Source organism: Peromyscus californicus, unplaced genomic scaffold (genome assembly GCF_007827085.1).
Source record: "Peromyscus californicus insignis strain IS unplaced genomic scaffold, ASM782708v3 Scaffold_4__1_contigs__length_199733344, whole genome shotgun sequence".
Classification (NCBI taxonomy): Eukaryota; Metazoa; Chordata; class Mammalia; order Rodentia; family Cricetidae; genus Peromyscus; species Peromyscus californicus.
In genome coordinates, this window is record NW_026294562.1 from 103,525,539 (window position 1) to 103,543,317 (window position 17,779).

The 17,779-nt window shown below is 49.3% G+C and overlaps 1 protein-coding gene across 2 annotated transcripts in view; it reads right to left on the reverse strand.

Annotated features, from left to right (window-relative positions):
- The window catches only part of Map6 (microtubule associated protein 6), a 76,611-nt gene that overhangs the window by 10,791 nt on the left and 48,041 nt on the right, over positions 1–17,779 (reverse strand). Inside the window, exons 2-3 of one of the 2 annotated variants that reach the window (XM_052712167.1) lie at positions 8,841–9,054; positions 6,917–7,113 (exon numbers count right to left, since the gene is read on the reverse strand). In XM_052712167.1, the coding sequence (XP_052568127.1) occupies positions 6,917–7,113; positions 8,841–9,054 (411 nt within the window). The remainder of the gene's footprint in view (positions 1–6,916; positions 7,114–8,840; positions 9,055–17,779) is intronic. The other variant, XM_052712168.1, reaches the window with a different exon arrangement.

A 17,779-nucleotide genomic window follows, 5' to 3' on the forward strand; every position in this document is an offset into this window, starting at 1 on the left:
CTAGAACTTCAGTCTCCTTGAGGCCTTATGAAATTCTAGCACTCAGCCATGTCACACAGCTAGCAAACATCAGAGCTTCGATTTGAAACCAGGGCTGCTGCCTCAAACTCCGAGCCACCTGGGTAGCAGAGGGAGAACACCTTTCTGTTGTGCCAGAGAGAAGGGTCCTGCCCTGGGCAGGCAATGGGATAAGGCCATCACTTACGATTACTCTGCATCTGAGAGCTCGTGATTTTCTGAAGTTAAGACTGCATGGAAAAGGTGGCTACATCAAGGGCAAAGGGATGCTGACCCCAACGGAGGCTGGCCATCATGAAAGCTGCTGATCTCTACTTCGTTGTTGCCATGGCCTGTGTGCCACAACTACCCCCTTCTTATGAGCAGGGGACGTTATCAGCAGAACAAAGAAGCCTTGTGGAGGCACCATGGTGGAGGCGGGACACACGGTGATCATGGTCACTCACCCACCCGCTCACTCAGTATTCACTCAAAAAACACTTCAGAAGACATTCTCTGGGGTAGACATTGGGCAAGGACACACATGACAGAAGGAGCTAACCCTTCCCCTGGAGAAGCATGATCCAGTGTTGGGGAGGAGGAGGGGGCAGGGGGCAGGACACACACACACACATACGAGCTGATGACACAGGACATGTGATGAGTTCCATGATGAAGATACACACAGGGAGCATCTTACCCAGCCTGGAAGGTGCAGGCAAGGCTTCCTGGAGCGGTCCCCTGAGCCGAGTCTTGAAGGATGAGTTAGCCAGGTGAGAAGCAGGAGAAGGGCATTCTGGGTAGGAGGGACAGCGTGGGGAAGGCATGGAGGTGAGAAGCAGCGTGGTGACTGAGAACGAGCTTCCGCAGGCCGTGGGAGCCGGAGCCGATGGTTTCAAAGCAGGGGATGACATGGTCAGACTTGCAAGCCCTAGAGAACCCTCCAGCAGCATCGGCCCACAGCAGTGGCAACAATTGGCTTCTCTATGTACCCGAAATTTCCTGGGCCCCAGCTAAGACGCCTGAGGCCATCTGTTGAGACAGCTAAGTATGATGCCTCATGAGCAAGTGGCCAAACCACTCACTTGAGGACAGAGACAGACATTTCAGCTCAACTCCATGTTGGAAATAAACAGCACCAAGGAGTGGCCTTCAGTCTGCAGCGGCAGGTGTCAGATGCCTGCTTTATTTTGGCTCCTCCAATACCAAATGTGTTGCTTAGGAACGGAACATGCTCTGGATTCTTCGCACAGTTTGTAACAGGAGTGCGAAGACTTGGTCCAATTCTGACTTTCTCCAGTTTGCATCAGATCCCAATATCTAAAGAAAATGCTGGGCAAGCTCGCTGGAGGGCTTGCGATGGCCCAGCCACAGTGTGATGTTGTGTGCTTAGTTGTAATTTTCCTTAAGGGTCCCCCTTGTTGGGAACCTGATTCATCCCAGCCAGCCCTACGCTTCCTGTTTCTCAGGCTGAGCCAAGCTGTCCAGGGCTTTCCCCTTTGAGCTTCCCTGCCTCATCTGTTACCTGCCTCCTGGCGCTCACAGGAAGAATGCTTTGTAAACAATTGAAGCATGAATCACTTGGATGTTATTCAGTCCATAGACTCCAAAGAATCCAATAGTTGAATTCTTTCAAAGCAGTTGTGTTTGGAGTGTTTTTCTCCTTCAGGCTTGTATAACTAGTTCTCAGTTAGCTGCTTTTCTTTCTATCAATGAGAAAGTCATCACACACGGTCCCAGTACCACACAGTACTGAAACAATCTGTCTAGTGTCCATGTCCCTTACATTGGCATCACTTTGTTCTCCTGAGGTGAGTATTAGTGTCTCTCCTTCCAGAGAAAGGTACAAAGACTCGAAGGGGCTGGGGAAGACCCAGATGCCAGCTGCCAGCGCCACAGTGTCTGAGGCCCTTTCCATCTCAGCCAAACTTCCTGAGAAAATGCCCAAGCTCTCCTGCTACGGCAGGTAGGGTGGCCTGAATGTCAGGGGACACTGTCAGCCCTGTCGGTGGTGGGACAAGAACCTGGGGTACCTGCCTGACTGTGAAGTGTAGTCCAGGAGAGGGCCGCTTCTGTGGTCTCCATGGCCTCAGCTGTCCCAGCCATTGCCCAGGCTGTGCTGGTGACTGGGGTTTTAGGGAGCAGAGGCCTGCTTTAACTGCAGGTGGCCCACAGGTTGCACCCTGAAACGTGGATACCTGAAATGTGAGCTGCTAATATACTTGAGCAATAAATGGCCCTTGAAGCCAGCACGAGGTACTACAGGGGTCCACAGCCTTTATGAGGTGGGATTGACGCTGGGTGGAATTGCACCATATATATATATATATTTGAAGCAAGAATTGAAACACATTTCTAACCAATGTAGCAACAGTGGCCTGTTCTAAAACTACATGTCTGGTTTAGTTGTTGGTTGTCTTAGGAAAGTGATATGAATAAGACATATGGAGATATGTAAGTGATGTGTCGATTCATGTGCTGGGGGCCTCTGGGCAGTGGCAGGAGCCACAGGTGTGTGGTGTTGAACCGGCTCACCTTGATGGTACAGGTCAAGCAGGTCAGGCTGTCCTACCCTCCCAGCTCTTCTCTGGGACAGTTCCTGCCAGTCTGGTTCTGAGTGCATCTCTTCTCTCACTGTCTGGGCTTACTCTGGGTGTCCTGATGTGTATTTTTAATTCTCCCTTTCTCTCCTTTGCCACTGTTTGCAACTCTGTTCTCTCCTGATCTATCTCCCAATCCTATTTAGTCTCCCTTAACTGGGAGGAGAGATAACTAATAGACATCTCTATCTTTAGTTACTGAGCATTTTTTTTTTTTGTGTATATCCTGCCTCATATAAAAGTAATGATGGTTGAATACAAATATATAGTGATTTTAAAATATTAATACCCTAGATTGATTTTTGACACTGCATTCCCAAACTCAGAAGTAGGGCCAGCATAGAACAGAAGCATCACCCTAGGGCTCCTGGGATAGCATGACAAAGGATCTGTGGCTGTGGCATGGTGAGGCAAAAGCATGATGGCAGAAGCATGCAGGGCATGGCTGCAACCTGGGCAGGTGGAATGGAGCCCCCAGTTAGTAGCCACCGTAATGTAACACTAGGCCTTTCTACCAGGGAACTCTGCACTCTCCAGTCTTTGCCACTCCCGCCCCCAAGTGGACTATCCCCAGAACCTGAGCTCATCAGGTTCATGACCCCTCCACACCTTGGCTTGGGCACATCCCTCTGTTTGGCATGCCTTGGGTGTGTTCCATTCTGTTCACCCAATCAACACCTACCCATCTGCTGAGTCCTTTCTCATCATCCATGGAACCAGCTAGAACAGACTCCTCCTTCATGCCCACTGTGATCAGAGGTATGGTCTCAGTCTCCTGGCTCCCCTAGTGCCCAGCACAGAGCCTGGCACACAATAGTATCCAATCGACACATGTTGGAGGAATCATGAGAGCAAAGTCTTTGTCTCCTGCTTTACCAGAAGGACAACAAAGTGAGCTAATACGGTTCTCCCCCGACCCCACCCTCCCATCCCTGAATCTACTCCCTTGCCTTGAGACCTGGCCCAGATGCCCAGAGTACCTCTACCCTGCCCCCCTCCTTAGCGCCCTCTGACAGGAAGCTTTCCGTTATTTCCCACCCCCACAGGAAAACCTGCTCTCCACTCGAGCTTCCAAGTCCCCTGACTCACTGGGTCCTCGTCTGAGTCACTCTTGCTGCTACTTTTTTCATCCCCATGTCAGGTACATGCACGACACAGTGAGCCAACCCCTGGGTGCAACTTAGACGAGCAAGTGAAGGCGTCTCTGTCCCCCTGCAAGGAGAAAAGGCCAGGACGACCCCGCTGCTGGCCACAGGAAGGGGAGCATTAGAGGGCAGCTTCTCACCCCGTGAGGCGGTGAGTGGCGCAGGCGGGCGCAGGCGGTCACCGTTCCAGGGACATGGCATGAAAACATTACACTACCTTGTTAGCCAGGGCATCTCCAGGTCCATCTTCTCCTTTCCCAACATTTAGCTCTGACTGCTTGCAATTAGTACCTGAGAGGCAATCTAAAAGAGGCAAGCTGCATTATGGGGACCCCGGGAAAACTGCAGGGCACAGCTCATCTTGCACAAAGAGGCCCAGATGCCAAAGGCTGTCTCCTTTACCTACTCAGCTGGGCCTCACCAAGGAAATGCGATCAAGAAAGTGGTGTTCGTCTTTAGCATTTATTTATAACTGGAAAAATCCTGTTTGCTTTCTGAGCAAGCACAGACCACAAGACGTCACAATCAATTGGCTATACATGAATTTTTTTTTTTGTCATTCTTTTACTAACAGCGGGAATGAAATAGCACCGAGAGAGGTGTGCACTACATGATACATAGACAATCTGTGGTATGCAACAAAACCTGGGCCACAAAATCATAGACACTTCCTCTCGGCCTCAGAGTGTCACAGCTTCATGTGCTGTCTAGGAGCTGGGGCAGAGAAAAGAAAGCTGGGCACAAAAGAGTTTTGCAGGCAGGCCAAGAAAAAAAAAGTCTCCATTCCAGCCCTCTTGCCCAAGGTGAACAGGGAACAGTAGGGAAATGTACGGAATGAGGGGCTGGCATGGTCACCTGCAGAAAGACAACACCAAACACTTTGAGGAACCACAGTCAGTTTCGTCCAGTACGTTTGGGAGACAGAACAAGACCGGCCGAGTTTTGTTTGTAAACTGTAGAAATCGAAAGAAGTTTCTTGTCAGTGGAGTGAAACATTCAAGAGTCAAAGTGAACTGCAAACAGTTTTCGTAGGTGAGTGTGTGAGAAAGAGCGGGCATTGACAGCTTGAAAGGGACATTATCCAGGTCATCTAAAGCCTCAGGCAGGGCAGGGTAAGAAATTCAGCCCCTAAGGCTATGGGGTCCACGGCGAACTACAGTGTGCACAACACCAACTCAACTCAGTCACAGCACAGGTAGGGTAGTCATGCACCTGGGTGTGTTACTATAGAGACCTGTCTGCCCACCAAGCCTGGCACAGTGCCCAGCACAAGGTAGACCATGAACAGTGAATGGAGGATCCCCTGTGCATTGTAAACTCTGACTTACTTGATCTACAAAACACACAGCTATTCTACAGGGAAATCAAAGTGTGGCTAACAGCAGCTCTGGCTGATGCCAGGGCTTGAGAGGAGCATGCGTTGGCAGCTACAGTTGGAGCACTTGATAGAGTTCTCAGTAAACAGTAAGGTTGGCTAACAGGTAGCCAGAAACAGTACAGAGCTCTAGGCATTCCTGGACAGGCATGTGACACCTGTGAGTCGTGGCCATGAGACCCATCAATGTCTCCTCCCTTCTATAGCATGCCTCCCTCACAGTCCATGCCCTGAGACGGGAAAGACAGCATCAGGGGATGCCAAAGACTTCATCTCTAGTCTGTTCTGTTAAAAAACGAGGGCTTGCACAGCACTGCTGAGTTAATTCACAAACCTGTCTCAACTAGCTCCAAAAGTTAATTCACAAACTTGTCTCAACTAGCCCCAAACAGTGCAAACAAAACCTTCACTGTCTGCACAGTAAAACTGAGCCGGAGCTCGGGAGCTCCACCTTCCCAAACTGCAAGGACCTGAAGGGACTTCTGAGGGAAAAAGCCAGGAGAGCTTCCCCTGAACCACTTTTTCTCACAAGAGAAAGCAAACTGCACCATCTCAGCTACTCAGAACACTGAGCAAATAAGGACTTCCAGGACAGGAGCAACCTATACGCCACCAGAACATTGCTGGTGGACATTTTGGGTTCCCTCATAAGTAAGGAGGGTGGGCTCCTTTCATAACCACTCCCTAATTCCTACAACACAACTCTAGGAGGCTTCTGCCACACACAGGCAGCACTGTAATACACCAAGAGCTGATTCCAAGCATCAAAACGTCATAGATGCTTGCTAAGCCCTTAGCAGGGCTCACCACACACTCTGGCCAGATGCTCAGCACGCTGGCCTCTCTGTGAAGCAGAGCAAGAGCTCGGGGCTGGAGGGTGCATCGCCGTACCTGCTGCCATGTCTGCACACCCCAGCTGCACATCTTAGGAACAGAAAGTCACAGTAAGTATGCTATGTGCCATCTGTACACCTAACTAGTCTCGGTTAGGCAGGTGTTCTGCAACATCAGCAGTATGCTGAGGGCAAACAGAGAAAAGTGGGCTCCCATTGCTGGGAGCTCCCTCTACAGCATCTACAGCTTCCCAAATACGCACTCTCTGCCACTTCTGGCTGGCCCCAGCCAGTGGCCTATTACTTGACACACTATTCAAAGCCGACTGATAGGCACGAAACACAGGCACACACTCCTAACAGAGGGTTCCAGGAGAGGGTTACTTCTAGTTAACAGACATAATTCCATTTCACTGACAGTAAGGCCAAGGTTGGTTTGTTGCTGTTTTGCCTTTAACATTTTCACCAATTCTAACCGTTGGAGCCGAAGCTGAACTTGGGTAGCACACAAGCGTCCACTGACTTTGGGAAAGAACATTTGCCTAGAGTCCAAAATCGAGTGCTGCAAACTGTGGGAGGCACGGGGGGGGGGGGGGGGGGGGGGGGGGGGGGGGGCGGGGGGGGGGGGGGAGGAGGCCTTGCAGCAGACACTTCCGGCTCCACCAGGAGCTGCACTTGGCAGTAGTTGAGACCTGTCCCAGCCGGGACCCACAGGGAGCGCACAGCCAGTGCACAAGGCTTCCCGGTGTCCCGGGGGCCCTGGCTGGATGCTGTGCCGCCTGTAGGAAGAGGCAGTGGCCTCAGTCTGTGAAACATGATTCCTCTCAGAAAAAACCAACCACAGGGCTCCTGGGACACTCAGAACCAAGGCAGACGGGAAGTCTCTAATTCATTTTGTGGCCTTTTGTTTGTTAGTTTAAATAAAGGGGCTGGGGGTGGGGGGGTGAGGAGGAAAGTGACATTTACTCTTTGGCCTCGGCCAGTTTATTGTTCATCTCTTTGCTTGGCTCCTTGTCGTCGGGTTGGGTGGCACTGGGGCCCTCTGCGGTCTTTTTCTTGGCAGCCTGGCCCGACACCACCTGCTTGTCTTTGGCCTTCCTCGGAGGCTTATGGCTCGCTGAGGTCTTTTTTGGTTTGGAACTCTGAATACTAGGTTTCTCTACCTGCATGGGGAGACAGACAGACAGAGCACAAGTACAGAAACACAAAAGGGAGGGAGTAGGGGAGGAGATTTAGAGAAAGACATTACTAACAAAAGAATAACGGGAGCGAGTGACTGGTGACGGAGCAGACAGGCAGAGCGAGGACAGAATCTCAGCGGTGTCTGGGCATCTGGCTTCTGTTGTCTGAACCCACAGGCAGCCTGGAGCCACACCCTCACCTGTCATTTCTCCCCTGGAGCAGACCAGGTGGTGGGCTAGAGAATGGTTACAGAATCAATCCATTGTCCCTCCTTGTGGGAAGGTCGTGCCTTGCTCGCCTCAGGTTCAGGCATGTGGTTGGCTGCAGTCAGTGAGTGCAAGATACCCTGCACATCTCGAGGAGGAGATGCTCAGCCTTCTGGGTCCTAGACTGAAGAGGGCAGGTAGGTATTCATGAGGATGAACCATGGCTGATCCCTGGGGTGGTGAGTGCGTGGTTTCGGAACAACTCAAGTGTCAGGCAGGTGATAGGCACTACCAGCCGTATGCCGATCTCTGGCTGGATCTAGCCTGCTTCCCCAGAGCAGTCCAGTTTCCAGGCCTCTCCTCTAGATCTTTCCTCTCATTCTGAAGATAGAGTCTTGCCTTCCCTTTCTCAGAGAACTCTGGAGTAACTAGGCTTGCTGACCATCCCTAATTTCCCCAATCTTTCCTCCTTCCTCACTTGGAATCTTCTCTCTTTCATTGCCAACCTATATCCTGGAGCCTATTTCATTTGTGGACGGACAGAGCTGGTGTTGGGCCTCCCCGGCTGGGCCATTCACTAACAGGTCCGCTGACCTCATCCTGATTTGCCTGGATTGGGGTGGGGGGGTGTTTTGCAGGACCATGAAATGTTCAGTGCTAAAACTAGATGCATCCCAGACAGACGGGGTCAACCTGTCACCTTGGCTCCAAGCTGGTCCTGGAATAATGGAAATGTCAACTGAGTCTAGACTTGAGGACAAAGGTGGAGAACGACCAGTTATGTTCTGGAGTTACTTTGGTCCCCAGGCACGTTCTGCTATTACACATGGGAAAGGTGGTTATGTGCCCAGCCCAGTCTGGCCTGACACAAAGGGAGTGTGCTTGTGAGTACACTTTGCTAGCTCTGTCCAACACATTTCTCCTGTTAACAAACTCATACTGAGATGCAGTTAGGTAGAGTAGTGTTATCATAAAAAAAAAAAAAATCCCCAATCCTCATTCAGAAACTGCTGCTTCAGTAGTAAATAACCAGGGACACTTCTCGCACTCAGTGTGACGGGAGTGTGTGACACACTGGGCACTCTGTTGGGAAGAATGAGTGAAGGGGGACCTTTCCAGGGACTGGGGCAGCTGGGACTGGGAGGAGGAGCTGCGGAGCCAATGCCAGCTGCAAACCAGGCCAGGGAAGGGGCTGCAACGCTGGGTCAGTTGCTCAGAGGCCAGAGCACAGCTCCTTCAGAACAAGGGGCTTTAGCTCCCAAGTGAGATTTCTCTGTCGTTTTTATTCTGCATTTCTCAAATATAGAATCTGGTGTGCCAAATGCTAAGCTAACTTTCCATAATGCTCCTTTCTAGTGTGCCCTTGGAACTTAACAGAGGTACCTGTTGAAGATAGCCCTGGTCCTGTGTGCTGAGGAAGGTATGATTCATCGGGAGCCCCGGGGCCTAGCCGGAGCCCCACATTCTGCTTCCTCCAGGCTGTGCAGTAAGAGCTGTCTCACCTTCGGGGATTCCTTGAAGGGCTCGCTGTAGAGGCTTCGTATTCTTCTGCGCTCCATGGCCTTGTTGTCGGCTGCAGTGGGCTTATTAGCCTCTCCTTTGAACTGGGCGCTGTAGCTGGTCTCATGAACCATCTTGTCATCCGGGGGCTTGTACTGGGGCTTGGCTTTGATCGGTTTCACAGGCTTGATGTCTGTCCATGCTCTGAATTCATTCCTGGGAGTCAAAGAACGCATCAGTGATGAGAAACACCACACAGCAGAGAAATGTTCCCCACCCCAGCGACACACGAAGCTGGCTCCTGAGCCACACTGTGGCACTAACTGAAGCATAGCTGGCTGGGCGTCGGCATCACCGTCACCATAAAGGCCAGCGGTTTTCCTTCTCTCAGAATTCACCCAGGTGTGGAAATGGCAATAGAGATCTCCGAGAAAGAGCTCAGGGTCCTCCTCAGGCCGAGACTCTGGCCATCCAGGACAGTCATTCTCAACCTTCAGGTTCTGTGTGCCCAGTCTCTAAAGCAGGCTGAGACACCCGGCCCAGACAGTGCTTTGGGAGCTCAATGAACATGGGATGCCTGTATAAGCAAAGCTAAGGAGCTTCGGACTTGGTTGAGACAGGCACCCTGCAGCCTTGCAACAAATACCAAGTCCCCCTTGCCGCTTTTTGTGTGGTGGTGGAGATGAACTCAGGGCCCTGAGCACCAGAGGCGGGGGGTTGTGCTGCTCACCTCCAGCCTCCAGCCTCCTTCCCCCACTTCTCCCAGTGAGGAGCCCTTGACGTCCAGAGTCCTCAGGGTGATCCCTCCCACGCTTGCTTCTTCTGGTGCCAGACCACTCTGGAGGGAAGTCCCTGTCAAGTGTCTTAGTGCACAGCATGTCCCCCACATCATTCGGACAACATAGTCAGGACTTACATCGGCTGTGTGTGGGTAGGATGGCCATCGTATGGGTGTAAATGGCTACTATTCTGTCCCTTATGTGACGCATCTGTCACCCCCCATCAGTGTCTACTCTCAGCAATCTCTGTGGTTTCCACTCTTCTGTTGTTGTGTCTGTGGTTCTGGGTATTGAACCCAAGGCCTCTCACGTGTTCGGCAGGTGCTCTCTCTCTCTCTCTCTCTCTCTCTCTCTCTCTCTCTCTCTCCCTCTCTCCTATATTTCCAGCTCTCTTCTTACTTTTTTTTTTTTTTTTTTTTTTTTTTTTTTTGGTTTTTCGAGACAGGGTTTCTCTGTATAGCTTTGCGCCTGTCCTGGAACTCACTTGGTAGCCCAGGCTGGCCTCGAACTCACAGAGATCCGCCGGCCTCTGCCTCCCGAGTGCTGGGATTAAAGGCGTGCGCCACCACCGCCCGGCCTCTTCTTACTTTTTAATCTCATTATGTTGGCCAAGATTTGAATTTACTGTTGCTCAAGCTGGCTGTGAACGTGTTTCCCACCCCTGCCTCCTCAGTGGCTGGATGACAGGCCCACGCCATTAGGCCTGGCCACTTGGCTGTTGCTGATCTGTCATAAGGAGGGAAAGTAGGTGGCCCATGAAGTTGAAAACTGTAGGTGCTGAAGGCCCAAACAATCCCCCACTTTGAGGGCAGGAGCATCTGCGCAGCAGCTCTGGGGTTCAAGAGATCTTAGTCAGTCTGTTGTCCCTTGGGGGTCATGGACAGCTGTGCTTGGAAGAAGGGTTTAGTGGGGGCATCTGCGGGGACATGTTGGTCCAAGACCTCTTCTCACCCTCTGTGGTTCCTTTCCTTAAGGCTCAGAGATGAGAGCCACAGACATGGAGGCCATGGGGACATGCACAGTGCTGTATGGCGCAGCCCAGTGAGGCTCTATTAGCCTTTACCTGCTAAGCAGCCCTTCTGCTTTGAGCCTTTGCTTCCTGTTTGTAAGATAGAGGCATCAGGCTAGACAAGGTCCTGACAAGCTCCAAAACGTTCCTGTTCAGTAATGGGAGCCCCTTGCCCATCTTTTCATCTGCTCTCTGAATTTCTCTGGACGATTGGCTCCTGTGTGGAGAGACCACTGTCTCTGGGAGGCCCTCATCAGAGCTTCAGGCCCACCTTTCTGGTGCAGCCTGGGCCTTCACCCGGACCTCCCATTGACTCCTTCAACATCGCTGTGGACAGCTGCTAGATACATTCAGAGCAGCTACTGAGGTGCAACTCCCGGGGTCGATCTGGTTTTCAAAGACATCCACAGACACTGCCTTCCCCTCCTGTCTAGACTTATGCCCCCTTTCCCTGGACCAATGCTTCAGATCACAGCATTGGAGTCCTGATGCCCCCTCTCACTGCTGACTGGCTTGGCACATGCCATGGGTAAGTCTTCCTCAGTTTTGTGGTCTGCATGCTGTTCCCTCCCAAAGGTTCCTATGAGATGAGGTCCTGAGGTCCACGCTCTGCTCCTATAGTGCCCACATGCTCCGATTCCTCAGGGTGTCATTTGGTACCAAGTTACCTGTCCAGTGTCTTTATTTCCCTCTGCCAGTGTTTTGTGTGCCGGCTGGTGTGCAGAGCTCTTCAGATGCATTATTGTACGTCATCCTCACCTCAGCTCTTGGCAGAAATGCTGGCCTGTTTTGCTAGTGAGAACACTGGGCCACCATACCCTTCCCCCAAAGCATGCTGCCATCCCTTTCAAACTGCCGTGTCCAACTACATCAGTCCACAATTCTAACTACCCAACACCAGCAACCTCTCTCCAGCACTTTCCCCAGCCACAGGCAGAACTAGGTTATGGTGGTATTTTACTTGTACTGAAATGTGATTTTAATTGTATGTTAATAAATAAAGTTGCCTAGGGGTCAGAGCTATTAGAGCCATAGCAAGAGCATGGCGGTAGTGGTGCACGCCTTTAATCCCAGCACTTGGTAGACAGAACTAGGTAGATCTCTGTGTATTCAAGGATACAGCCAGCGTTGGAGACACACGCCTTTAATCTCAATCCCAACCATAGAAGACCTGGAAGTCTCTACAGACATGCAGTGACGAGGCAGTCATGTGTTTGGGTTTACAACCAATGAGAAGGCAGAACAGAAAGACTATATAAAGACAAACACACAGGAAGTAGCTCTCTTTTGGAGAGGTCTCTTGGCTTAAGAGGCTAGCTGCAGGGTAAGGCTTTTAGCTCTGATCTCTTGGCTTTCTTCTTTGCATTGGTTCTGTGTTTCTTACTTAATAAGACGGTTGGTTACATCGACACTAGGTGGTCTCGTCTGGCCCACCTCTCTCCAAATCAGTTGCCATGTGCTCTCTCCCGAAGCCGTCCTCCCCTCCCACACCTGCGAGTCTAGGGTAAGGGCAGTGCTGGACTGACAACCGTTAAGCCAGTTCCGGTGTGACTGTATTTCATTGTTATAAATGTCAAGGATGGTCTTGGTCCTGTTCCTTCACGTTTCTTCCTCTCTCTCAGTGTGGTCCTCATCTGCTAGGACGGAGATGCAGCCTCCTCCTCCTTGGAAACTGCTCAACAGGAAGACTCTGGTCCTCCGCCTCAGGGGGCGGACATGAAGTTACTGCATAAGCATCACAGGGCATCTGTGTCTCGTTCCACAACATGTTCCCAAATCCTTGCGCACTCTAGCTTAGATGGAAGCCAATGGCCCTCCTCTTTACTGTGGCTGGGGAGGAAATGGAATATGGCCAAAGTGAGGTAACTTCTAAGAGTGGGTCAATAAAGGAGAGGCAGGCTCCTCTTTGCTCTCTTTGGGAACAGAAGCTGTTGTGTGAGTCAAAGAGCCCTGCAGGCCTATCAACACTCTGTCACAGAGGGAGCATGGATCGTAAGGATTTATAAGCAGTGATAAATCCCTGAGCACTTATAGGGAGTTAAAGGTTGCTACTGGGAAGAGGCCCCACCCTTCCGTGAGGATCCAGTTGTGAAGCAGAAGGGGACCATCGTGAGAGGGAGGGACGAGAGGAGAAGTGAATATGGCCAAAATGCATTATACCCATGTGTGAGGACAGCAAGGGCCTGGGGTCCCTTGGCTGAAGTCAGGGGTTTGAGCAAGCTAGAAGTGGATCCCAGGTCCATGCCAGCCTTCACATGGCCCTAAAACTAGGAGCATCTGGCTAGTTCTTTCTAGTCTCTGATCCTTAAGCTGCAAGGCTCTGGAGTAATCTGTTGCACAGCAACAGATTCTAATACCGACCCCAATCCACGGCTAAGCTTCTGTGCTGCTCCTCAACAGAGAAAGCGATGGGAGCTGAGCACAGAAACTGGAGTCCCCAGCAGAGCCACGGCAAGTTTCTCTGGTTACACACTGGTCTTAGGAAACAGAAGCAGGCTGAGGAGATAACTCAGTCTGTAGACGGTGTTTTGCAAGCACCAGGACCTGAGTTCGAGCCCCAGAATCCATGTTAAACAGGCTAGCTATGGTGCTATGTGCTTGTCACCCTGTGCTGGGGAGGCACAGAAGGGTGGATCGTGAGGCTCGGTGACCAGCTAGCCTAGTCTACGTGGTGAGTTCCAGGCTAGTGGAAGATGGCATCTAAGGAACAACACCTGAGGTGATGTCCTGTGGCCTCCAAAGGCACAAGCACACGCATGCATATGTACACTCATACATGCACACATGAAAAAAATAAAAATGAAAACAAGGCAGCAAAGCTTCTGCCCAGCCAAGTGGATAAAGATACACCATGTAGGTCCAATTCATAGGAGAAGCAAAGCCACCCAGACCGTCACAGGAAAGCTCAACACTTTCAAGCCAAGCTAAACGCACAGACACTACTACTGAGCCTGAGCCAGAACATCGAGGTGGGTCTTTAGAAAGAAATCCATAGGCTTGGTGTAGTGGCACACATCTTTAATCAGCACTCTGGAGGCAGAGGTGGGCAGATCCCTCTGAGTTCAAGGCTAACTTGGTCTATATAGTGAGTTCAAGGACAGCCAAGGCTACCTAGTGAGAACCTATCTCAGGAAGAAAGAAGGAGGAAGAAAAGGAGGAGAAGTAGTCTTCTCAGCCTCTGGCCATTTGTGAAGACTGGCTCGTTGAAGGCCCCATGTGAGGGCTAAAAGGCAGAATATGGGTTCCTGTCAGAATCACAAAGCCTATGATAGATAATTAGATAATAAATATATTTGGTTTTCATTAGAGTCATTTATTTAAGAAAAATTATTTCAGATGTCTTGTATTCCAGGCACGGATGCAGCTTCTGTCTCCCTAGGGTTTATTGGCAGATGGGGAGGTGTAAATGGTTACAATCAGATACGTATCTGGCCCTTATTATTCTCCTGACCTCTGCAAGTCAATATGCTGGTACCCAGGGTGGGCAGAATTAGGACAGCGGCTGCCAGGACGAGGCTTACTGCTGAGTGAATTTCAAGTCAGACTGCACAAAGCAGCCTCCAGTGAACAGCTGATGAGCTGAGCGTCCGATACTGAACCCACTATAAGCAGATGTTCATTCTCTTAGTAAAGCCTTGTCCCACTTAAGCACATTTGGCTGTACCATCTCAAGGGCAGACACTGAAAGAGCAATTACAGAGGGACAGACCACAGACAGCTTGAGAACCCTGTCACTGATGATCGGGGGTCCCAAGAGGGGTGTGGTGGGGCAGCGGCTGGAGCATGGGGAGAGGGTGTGGCCTCGGGAGGGAAGAATTGTGATGGGACAGGATAGAAGCCATTATTTTGTCTCCAGTTTAAAAAGGACCGACAGTTACGGGTAACGATGGAATAGGATTGTACAAGAAACAAGTTTAACTGCTGTGAAGAGAAGCGGCATGTTCCTCACGGTGGTAGGGACTTGGAATAATGGATTGCTGCCAGTTACATCATGTAAAATTTTCATTTCTCTTCCCACAGGCCTCAGATTTATTTATTATGTATCTAAATCCTTGGGAAATCAAATTTTTTCCCCTAGCCTCTGCACAATAAAATTTTCAACACTTCCCAGTTGCTTTATGCAGGAAGAAAACCGTACTTAACTCATAATGGTCCCAAATCTTCCTACAGATTTCCATAAGTAATTTATGTTGCCATGGGAACATATCAAGTCTCTGTTCAAAAGTCATGTCTGCATCTGCTAAATTAACATGTCCTCCTCGAAAGGAAGCAGGCTCGGTCATGAACCCTGGCACAGGCAGCGGTGAGGCAGGTCAGCTGCCAAGCTGTCCTCAGGAGGTGGCTCGGGGAAGTGGGATTTGTGGATTAAAAGGAACAGAATGACCCTGGGCCCAGGGTTAGAGCAGCTTGGAAAGCCTTTGTTCTTTAGAGGGAAAGGAAGACTGATTCCCGCAGAGGCAGCCAGGTCATAGAGGAGCTTTCAGACCTGAGCCTGGGAACATGCTTGCATGCACCTCTCAGAGCTTTTGTGTGAACAGCAGAAGGGGAGGTGCATACAGAGAATGCCAGATCTCTTATCCCCTAATATCCAACAAACTCGTTACGCTATGTGAGTAGATTGCCTTAACAGTATTCTAAACAAGGAAAGAATATTCTCTCTCTCTCTCTCTCTCTCTCTCTCTCTCTCTCTCTCTCTCTCTCTCTTTCTGTCAAAATTATGTCATACATGTGAGGATCCGGCATGTGTAACAGCTGGGAATGACAGGTGCCAAGGTGCCAGAAGCCTCATGAAGGAAGTGGCATTCTGCACGTAGCTGCCATCGACGTCTAGTCACAGGCTGCATGCAGCTCACAGGCCCCTGTGCACCTGGTGAATGGTCTCAAACAAAGAAAGCCCATCCTCACAGCATGTAGAGAGTCATGAGGATAGGGAGCTGAAAATGGAAACCGGGAATCAGTTCAATTCCTCGGGGATCTAATAAAAAGCTGCTAGGAGAATGAAAGTTAGCGAGGTTGCTGGAGAGCACAGTGATGTGCAAAACCCAGTATTTTCACACGCTGCACTAGCAATAGGCGACAGTAACAATTTCAGAGAGAAACGGAAGAGCTGTTATGAACAGATTCAATATTGTTAAGACAGCAATTACCTAGAAATTGGTCTATAAATTAAAGCAACCATTATCAATATCCTATCATAGTTCCTTATAGAAAATGGTAAGCTGACTTTAATACATATATACATATTATATTATATATATTATGAAAAGAAGTTGACAAAGCAATTTTGAGGATTTATGATAGCTGATTTCAAAACTTAGAATGCTATGGCAACCAAACATGTTGCCCTCATGAGGACAGCCTCGTGGGCTCGTGAATGTGGAAGGGGAAGGAGAGAGCAGCAGACACTGATCTTTGCAGACTGCAGTGTGCTGAAGCTGACTCCCATTGGCTTACGGAGCTGACAGACTCTCAGGGATTGGGTGGACTGATTGCTAAATGATTGTCAACTCTCAGCCACTATTCACATCAGGAAAGTAGCCAACACCACCCACAGGTTCCCTCCTTTGTTCCAAGTGGTGTTAAGCATTTCCCACGAAACTGCTGGCTTACAGATGTGGCTTACAGGTTAGTTCTGGACAGATGTGCTAAGGCAATTCAGAGAGAAAAGGTTTCAACAAACAATGTTGGGAAAGAAGGATATCCAAATGAAAGGAAAGCAAATCTCTGCTGGTCACTCATGCTATAGACAACAATGAATTAGAAATGGACTATAAACCAAAAAGCAAAGCAAAACGAAAAACTCTCAAAGTCATAACTCTCTAAGGAAAATACAAACAAACAAACAAATAAACAAAACAGAAAATCTTTGTGACCTCAGAGTAGATAAATATTTCCTAGGTAGGACACAAAAATTAAAAAAAAGGTGGGTGAGAAAGCTAAATTCAAATTCATCACAATTAAGCACTTTAAAAAGTTAGGTGGTCGGCAGTGGTGGTGCATGCCTTTAATCCCAGCATTCAGAAGGCAGAAGCAGGAGGATCTCTGTGAGTTCGAGGCCAGCCTGGACTAAAGAGTGAGTTCCAGGACTGCCAGAGCTGTTATACAGAGAAACCTTGTTGAGAGAAATAGAAAGAAAGAAAGAAAGAAAGAAAGAAAGAAAGAAAGAGCGAGAGAGAGAGAAAGAGAGGAGAAAGAGAGAAAAAGAAAGAAAGGGAAAAGCTAGGTATAGGGGCTGCAGAGAGGGCTGTTGAGAGCCCCTTGCTGAAATTCCCACAGCACCCACATGGTGGCTCACAGCCATCCACAACCCCAGTTCCAGAGGATCCAAGAGGCACACACATGGTGCACATGCATGAACGCAGGCAAAACATTCATACACATAAAATGAAAGTAAATCTTTTTTTTTTAAAACAGGCCAGCTATGATAATAGCACAGTCCCGTAATCTAGTCCTCAGAGGCAGAGACACGAGAGGTTCCAGGCCAGCCGGAACACCATAGTAAACCTCTGTCTCAAAAACAGAACAAAGACTTCAAGTTAGTGAATGGCAAAATTAATAGATGAAATTTAAGCATCTTGGTTTTCAGAGATGCCATGAAGAAAATGAGCAGACAAGCCATGGTCAGAGAGAAAATGTGGGCTGGACAATATCTGATGAATTTATAAGCAACCCAATTTCAAAACAGGAACACCAGGGACATTCCATTGGAGAAGGGATATGGAGGGCACGTGAGCACATAAGAGATGTTCACTGCTATGAATAATCAAGAAAACACAAGCCAAAGCCACAGTGAGACACTAGCTCACACTCACTAACATGGCTACAGTGAAGAACACGGATGATGCCTAATGTTACCTCGCATACCTCTTCAGAAAAAGATTTTTTTTTCAACTTCACCACACATGTAGCATGTGACTTAGCAATTCTCCTGAGCTGCCAAACTGTACATATGCAAACAACCTGTACATGAGTGTGAATAACGTTGTTCATAGCAGCTCCAAAGCCAGAAATAGCCCAAACGTCCATCAACTAGCAAATGGAAAAACAAAATGGAGTGTCTATGCAAACAACACTACTCAGATTAAAGAAGAGACTTTTTTTTTTTTTTTTTTTTTTTTTTTTTTTAAAGATTTTATTTATTTATTATGTATAG